This window comes from Manis pentadactyla, chromosome 16 (genome assembly GCF_030020395.1).
Source record: "Manis pentadactyla isolate mManPen7 chromosome 16, mManPen7.hap1, whole genome shotgun sequence".
Classification (NCBI taxonomy): Eukaryota; Metazoa; Chordata; class Mammalia; order Pholidota; family Manidae; genus Manis; species Manis pentadactyla.
The window spans coordinates 36239955-36247800 of NC_080034.1; the positions used below are offsets into that span (position 1 = coordinate 36239955).

The window sequence follows — 7846 nt, forward strand, 5'->3', positions numbered from 1 at the left end:
AGGGGAGGTATCTTTAAAAGATACTGCCAAAGCTTTCTAAAATAGTTGAAACATTTTATACTTCCACCAGCAAGGTATGAGTTCCAGTTGCTCCATATCTTAGTCAACACTTGGCATTGTCAGTCTTTTTCATCATAGTCATTCTGGTAGGTGTGTAATGGTATCTTATTGTGGTTTTAATTTGCATTTCCCCATTGAGTAATGATTTTCATTTCCCTGATGAGTAATAATATATTCTTTACTGAAAAAAAGACCACATAATGAACCAAAATATTGACAGTGGCAATCTTTGCAGAGGTGTGATGATTTATTGTTTTTGTTTTATTGTTTGTTTTTTGCCTTATGGTCTGTGTTAAGCTTTCCACCTTTTAAATTTTTAAATACTAAATTTTTAAAATTATAAAACCCAAAAAACCTCTGCCTACTTGTTCTTGTAAATAACAAGATATATTGATCACAGTGGTAATATGTCACCAACAAATATTTATTGAGCACCTGCTGTATACCCAGCACTGTGGGAGGGGCTGTGAAGGACACAGAGCAGTGCAGGACTTGGTCCCTGCCCTTTAGAGGTTTACAGTCTGGGTGGAGACAGGAGAACCATAACACATGGGGAGGTCAGAGGAAACAGTCCAGGCAAGGGTGTTATAGGAGCTGGAAGGTTTAGGGTTGGACCCACTAAATGCTTTGGTGCCTGCAAGGGCTCAATGTTCAGTGCCAAGAAAGACAACTCACAACTCCCAGGACTGTATTAGCCCACTGTGGTGTGCCCTGTCCACCGCCTCTGCTCCTGCCATCTTTAAACACCTGTCTCCTTGTTCAGCTGCTTTTCAAAGTGCAATGAAATGGGGGAAGGGTGGGGCAGATGGAGATAGTTCTTGGCTGAGTTCCAGGGGCAGGTGTCATGCTCTCCCTCCTAGGAGAATCTGCTCCCCCCCTCCACGCCTAACAGAGAGAGATCCCCACTCCAAGAGGCCTGTCCGACCACCCAGGACCCCTACCCCAAGAGGTAAGAGGAGGTGTGGCTGCTTGAGCTGCCTGAGGTAGAACTGGGGAACCCTACTTCTAGCATACCCCTTCCCCTTCCAGTCCACTGAGCTGGGGGGACAAGCACCCCAGAGCTCCAGAGCTGCCACCCAGGGGGGAGAGGGACAGGACACTGGGGGAGGGAAGGGGAGCAGAGAGGGACTTCAGAGCCCAGCACAAAGAGGGGCATCTGGGGCTCCTCAAAAAGTGCAGAGGAAGCCAACAGGGTGGTGGCCAAATGCTGAGGCTGGCACCCCTGAGGCAGTTGGGGTGGGGAGGTGGGGTGGCTTGCTACGGGACCCTACCTTCCCTATGCCTTCATGGGACAGAGTGGGCTATCAAGGGCCAGGAGGGTGCCAAGTCCCCAGCCCTGTTCTAGGCTGTGCCCGCTTCAAGATCACCCTGCCCAACCTTAGAGGAGGTGAGGGGACTCCAGAGTTTTGATGATGCCCCTACTCTGCTGGGCCCCCTTCAAAGTGCCATCGGTTTACTTCTCAAATGATAAAGAATTCAGGTCAGAGAAGCCAGGAAAGGGACGGAATTTCATACGCCCTTGAAACAGTGAGAAGAGGGAGCCAGGCCCCTCTAGAGAGCGCTACCCAGTGGGTAATGTCACGGCAGCCCCACCTTACCCAGGGGACAGGGGTAGGGATGGAGGGCAGGGGATGAGGAGGTCTTAAATAATATAGTTTGTGTAATAAAAATACCTAGCAGTCTAATAAGCCTATCATTCAGCTAATGTTTTTTAAATAATTCTAATGCCAGAGGCTGGGGGTGGGAGGGAGGGTGGCGGCAAGCAGGGTATGTACACGGGGAGGAGTTTAAATTAAAACACAAGTAATAATTAAGACATACAAACTGAAGGACTAAGGCAAAAGATACAGACGGGGCCTGTAGGAGCCCCCATGTTTCCAGGGGCTTGAAGCTTCCAGTGGGCAGGTTAGGGCTTCCTCTTAGAGAAGATCAGCCGGCGTTTGGAGTGATAGAAATCTGAGGAGAGAGAACAGAGGTCAGCCAGGCCAGGAGAAGAGGGCACAGCAGAGACCCCCATCCAAGGCAAACTGTAGAGGGGCCAGGGACCCTTCCTGGAGCCAAAGGGACATATTGCCGAGTACAGGGAAGAACTCTGCTAACATGTGTTCCATCTCCCAGGGGGGCATTTACAGAGCACCTGCTACACTTCACAGATGTGATTTATAAGGGGACTGACATCCATGGGCCTCTGCTCTAAGCCAAGCTGCCAATACAGTAACCACTAGCTCTGTGTGGTTATTAAAATTAGCTAAAATCAAATAAAATGAAATCTTCAGTTCCTTGGTCACACCAGCCACATGCCCAGTGCACAATGGCTGTATATAGCTAGTGGCACTGAACGTCTGCCCCACTGTAGAGTTCTCTCGGAGAGCCCTGCTCTAGGGACTCCATTAGATAACCCATGCAAAGTGTTCTGCTCAAGGCCTGGGCCATACAAATTTTTATTATCATTATTGTTAGTTCTGACCGAGCTGCAAATTTGCCACTGGATTCTTGACTGCATCTCTGAGCCTCAGTTTCCTCCCCTATAAAATGAGGATAACACTGGTATGGTGCTCTAAGGATTCAATGAAATGCTCTTTATAAAGGGTTTCGGTCTTGGGCCTGGCATATCAGTACTGAAATGTCAGCATCAATTATTCTCTCTTAGGTGCTGGGGATTCAGCAGTGAACAAGAGAGATACAGATCCCCTTCTCATGGAGACAACATCCAAGTTGGGGAGACAGACAATATCAATATAAGGGAGTAGCTACTAATAGTTGAAAAAAAAAATGCCAAAGAGAAAAACTAAGCAGGGAAGATGGATGGTCAGTGTGTGTGTGTGTGTGTGTGTGTGAGCGTGCACACATGTTGGGGAAGGGAAGTTAAATTTGGCTAGGGCAGCCAGGAAAGTATTATCATTGGTTTTCTCTCCACTGCAAATGCAGTGGGATTTTAGTCAAATCACTCAACCTCTCTGAACCTTGTTTCTTTGCCTGTAAAGAGTGGCAAGAATGTCATATGGCGTAGGACTGCTATAAAGAACTAAATGAAATCCATCTTAGAAACTTAGCAAAGGGCCTGGAATACAAATGTTCCCAATAAATATTAGCTAGTTGGTCTTGGCTGCAGACTTGCTGTGCAACCGCACACAAGCTGGTTCCCCTCTCTGGGCCTCTTTCCCCTCTGTCTAATCCCACCACGAAGTCCGAGAGTCTTGGTCCCTTACAGTGTCCTTCCTTGTACCGTCCTCACCTGTCATGCTGGTCTGCCGTCTTTTTCGGCCCTGAGAAGTGCCAGGCCCGCCTGGGGACCCCTCAGGCCGCTCAGGTGAGTGAGGCAGGAAGGTGCAGGACAGTGACAGGTCCACGTGGTCCTCCTGAGCTGTCCCCTGGAGCAGGGCAGATGAGGGGCTAGGCCGCTTGCCCCCTCCCAGGTCGTCCCGGCACCCCCGTAGCCCCTCAGGCAGGTAGAGCTTGGGTATGCCGAGGCCCCACACACGCTCCCAGGCGAAGTCGCCCTCCAGAGGTGTCTCGGTGACAAAGTCGAAATTCCATCGCTCACGGGCCTCCTGCACGCAGCCTGCCATTAGTGCATCACAGTCGCGGCGAAGCTGCTCACTGTCCACTGGGCCGAAGAGGCGGCGGCAGGCCTTGCTGCTGCGCAGGATCTGATGGGCGTCCCTGAATGGCTCCGACATGGTGCCTGCAGCTGAGACACAAGTAAGGCTCTGGTCATTTAAATGGGACCCTCCCTTATCAGTTGTGCTTTGCTGTGCAACCTCAGGTGAGGTCCTCCTACTGCAACATGAGGTAAGAGAGTCTCTCTGCCTCCTTCCAGATTATTTTCCACCACCTCCTTCCCACAGGCCACCCCAGCACCCCACCAACAGACACAGGGTGGAGACAGAGCTCTGCCGGCCTGACACCCCACAGTCACTGGGGATTGGAGGAGGGCAGCTGAAGGGCAGCTGATGTCAACAAAGGCAAATTTATCGCAATAGGGATCAGGGTCCTGTTTACCACCAGGTATTATCTGCTTAAGTCAATTTGTTTTCCCCCAAGGTGTCCCTCGTAGATGTGAATACCCTAAGTATGTGTGAATTGCTACAGTCCAGCAGTTTCCCAACCCCAGCCCAGGCCAGGAGGTCTGTTCCCAAATGAATGGACAGGCTGACATCAACCCAAGCCTCCTGAATCCTCTCACCAAGAGGGGTAACCCTACTCTGCAACTTCAAAGTACCCTGGACTTTGGGGTAAAAACCATCTGGGGCTAGTCTTACCTCTGCTGCTTACTACCTAAGTTTTAAAGTCACTTAATGTCTTCTAAGCCTCAGTTTCCTCATCTGTAAAATGGGGCTGTGGAAGCATGCTCAAGCAATTGGTCAGGGAGTCCTGCCAGGCAAAGCAGATGGAAAGAGCTTCGAGGCTGTGTCTGTGGCTAAGAGCAAGGGCTCTGGAACCAGACCGCCTAGGCTGGGTGACCTGGACAAGTGGTTTAATTTTTCTGGGCTCTATTTTCCTCATTTGTAAAATGGAGACAGTAACAGTGAATGTCTCAGAGATAGAGACATGAGGATTAACTGAGTTCATGTAGGTAACGTGCTTAGAGCAGCGATATTCCCTGGTACGTAGAAGTACTTGGCAAACAGAAGTGTTATTATTTCTCTCTGCCTTCAGTCTGGCTGAAGTTCTCCTCCTAGTCACTCTCCCCCACCTGGGGCCACCACCTGCTTCAGACAGCAGCTGACAGGTGCTGCAGCAAGGGGCCTTTCCCAAGGATGTCATCAGGCTGGTGGCCTGGGGGTGAGGAGGGGTTGGGCAGGGCAGGGTGATGATTTCTCCCAGGCTGAGCCACATCCTGCCAGGCATATCAGGTGATCTGAAGTCTAGACAACCTTGAAGGCTTTGCCCCATGTTGCTGCATCCAAGGAACCCGTTTTGCAGGCAAAGAAAATTACAGGTGGCCGGTCTACTCGGTTCCTCTCTAGTTTGGAGGTTTTTTTAACCACAGATGCCCAACAGAATCACTTGGGGAGCTTTTTCAAAGTACAGCTTGATAGGCCCATCCCTTCCAAGAGCAACTTAATTCAAACTGAAAGAGATTTTCAGCAAGTGTTTGGCAGTTCCCCAGATGGGCACTGTTGCGGTGCCAGCCAAGCGGGGACACACGGGATGGCTGAAATGGACATTCTGGGTCTTGGTGTCCCAGAGGCATAAGAAAGAGGAGCCGGCCTAGGGCTTTATCAGGGTCCACCTTACTCCCTGGCTTCTAAGAGCTGAAGATGAAGCCAGAATCCAGGCAGGGACTCTTTCTCCTTCTTCCACCCTTTCCCTTAAGGCTCTCATAGGCTCCCCACCAAACTCTCTCACGCCCATTATTTTAACTCCCAGCTCAAAGAAAACTCAAGAAATACCAACCTTGTTTTACAAGCAAATAACTGAGAATAGTTTCTTTTGTTGGCCTTCGTGCCTTAGACTCAACTAATTTTAATTCCCAAGTAAACAGTAAGCACTCAGTAAACACGGCTGAACCAATGGGGTACTCTTAAGGGGCGTTGGGGGATGGAAGGGAGCGATCTGGAGCAGCCCAGCCGCAGAGGCGGGAAGGAAAGGCGGGCGACGCCGCATTCCGCGGGAAGGCGTGCTTGCTATTCGCGCCGGGGCCGGAAGGGGGCGCTGGTATCCAGGAAATCAGGCTCAGGGTGGGAGGTGCGTGGGCAGAGCCTTGGACAGCGGCAGGGAGTTGTGATGAGTCAGTTTCCTGCAAAGCGCTTGTCGCCCGCCAAAACTTCGCTTCCACTCCGGGTGCGCGTCACCCTCGGGTGAGGAGGGGGGAGAGGAAAGCGGGAGAGGGAGGGGGGCCGAGGGCCGCAAACACGTCACGCTGAGCCAGCCAGGCTTCCGAAACCCCCGCCACTGTTAGGAAACTGCGCGCTCCCGAGCCGCCTGTGACACACATATACACACAGTCGGCACGCACACACTCGCGCACGCACAGGGGCGCAGAGGTTTGGTTCCTCCACCTTATCTCCACGCCCAAAGCACGAGATGAGTCAGATCCCTGGAAAAATAAAAATAGACGGGAGCAACGAAAACAAAACCACTCGAAAGTCCTCCCCGAAACGCGACGTGGAGAGCGGGAAGGAGGGAGCTGCCTGGGCGCCCTACGTGCCAAACCCAGTTCCAAAGATTCTTCTCCGCACCAGGATGGCGCAAATGTACCCCGACCGCGGACACAGCGGACTCAGTGGCCTGCACTGGGCGGCAGCGCCCTAAAAGCGACTCGCCCTCCTACTCCGTTCAGACCTGCTGCCCTCGGAGAGGGAATTCTGTTCGGGGGGCGCCGGAAGCCCCGGGATGCAGTTGAAAGAGGCCCTGAGCAGCGTCGCGCCCCCGAAACCCCACTCCAAGAAGCGACCCCTCCTGCCTCCTGCCCGGGCGTGGGCTACAAGCCCTGCCGCTCCGCCTTGCAGGGCGCTGCTTCCGCGCGGGAGTCTGTCGCCCCGACCCGAGGGCAAGCTGGGTCGCCGCTCTGCGGGCAGCGGCTGGAGAAGGTGGGTCGGACCCCTGGCCTTCCCGAACTGACAGACTGGCGCGAGTCCACCCAGAGCGGGGCCGCGGCTCCGGGTCCCCGAGGGCGCGCCGCAGGGCGGCGACCGGACACCCGGTCTCGGACCTCCTGGTGTCCCAGCTTCCGTGGGAACACTCTGTGCCAGCCAAATGGGTCACTGTGCTGATGGGGTGGAGACGGCGGAGCGACAAGGAGGCGGGCTCCTGGGGCGCCACTGTACCCCAGCCCGGGCGGGGTTCTGATGTCACCCGGTCCATTCCCCGGGGTCTCCTTGTCACCATGAGTCACCTCTTCGCTTGCTCTAAAGGGACGTGTCCCGACACGTTCCCAAAGGCCGGGGACACAGCCTGCTCTGACCTCAGTGCCCAGTCGGGCGACGGACACGGCGGCGTCGCGGACCCAGACCTCCGGGGTCTGGGCCTGACGGCACCAATTGGATCCGAGAGCAGCACAGAAGCGGATCCTGGGTGAACCTGATCCCCTCTGCGTTCTCCGCCCCTCCCGAAACCCTCCGCCCTCGGGGGCTTCACCCCCAAGCCCAGGGCAGCCCGCGCGTGGGGACCGGGACCTGGGGCGCAGTCGCCCAGATACGAGCTCCCCGGGCGACCCCGACCACGCCTTCCCTGAGTTTCAACCGGAGGCGAGCAAGGCAGGGGATCCCCTTGTATGCTCCCTTCTCTCCGTCCGGAGCCTCCGACACATCTCGACCCTGTCACACGCGTGTGTGTGCAAAACCGAGACCCACGCCCATCATTCACCTGTGAACACAGCACACACACATCCCCCGCGCGCGCACACACACAAACACATCACACCGATATACAGGCGGACACGCTCGGCTCAGCTCAGAGCCGCGCCAGCTCGGGTTCTGCTCTTGGCTGCAACGACTCCCTTACCTCCTCTGAGGGTCTTTGTCTCGGTGTCTCGGTGAATCCGCGCCCGGCTCCGGGTCTCCAAGTCACTGACTCAGGCAGCTGCTCACACCTCAGCTGGTGGCGCCCGGCGCTGCCTTATAAAGGAACGGCTTCGGAGGCGGGACCGCCGCTCCGCCCCCAGCCCGCCTGGACCGCCCTTCCGCGGCCACCGAGGAGTCATCTGCTCCCGCTGCTCCTGGCCCTGCTCTGGATTCACAGAGCTCAGTGTGCCAGCCTCGCGTCCTGCAGGAGAGCGCCTCCTGCCCCCCCACACTCCCGCCTAGGTTTGTGAGCTTGATACATTTCACCACGAACTGAG

General features: G+C 54.5%; 1 protein-coding gene across 1 annotated transcript; it reads right to left on the minus strand.

Moving 5' to 3' along the window:
* Nucleotides 1–463: 463 nt before the first annotated feature.
* CDKN1A (cyclin dependent kinase inhibitor 1A) lies at nt 464–7641 on the minus strand. Its single transcript, XM_036916176.2, has 3 exons — nt 7510–7641; nt 3296–3751; nt 464–2016 (listed from the first exon to the last, which is right to left on the minus strand). Exons 2-3 carry the CDS (start codon nt 3738–3740, stop codon nt 1967–1969), a joined length of 495 nt encoding a protein of 164 aa, XP_036772071.2. The 5' UTR covers nt 3741–3751; nt 7510–7641; the 3' UTR covers nt 464–1966.
* Between the last annotated feature and the right edge of the window lie 205 nt (nt 7642–7846).

What these genes read in the sequence shown, in the direction of transcription:
- CDKN1A (XM_036916176.2), bottom strand. Translation starts at nt 3,740, where the DNA reads ATGTCGGAGCCATTCAGGGACGCCCATCAGATCCTGCGCAGCAGCAAG. An exon ending in ACGGCAGACCAGCATGACAG is followed by an intron (nt 2,017 to 3,295) that starts GTGAGGACGGTA and finishes CTCTCTCCTCAG; the next exon opens with ATTTCTATCACTCCAAACGC.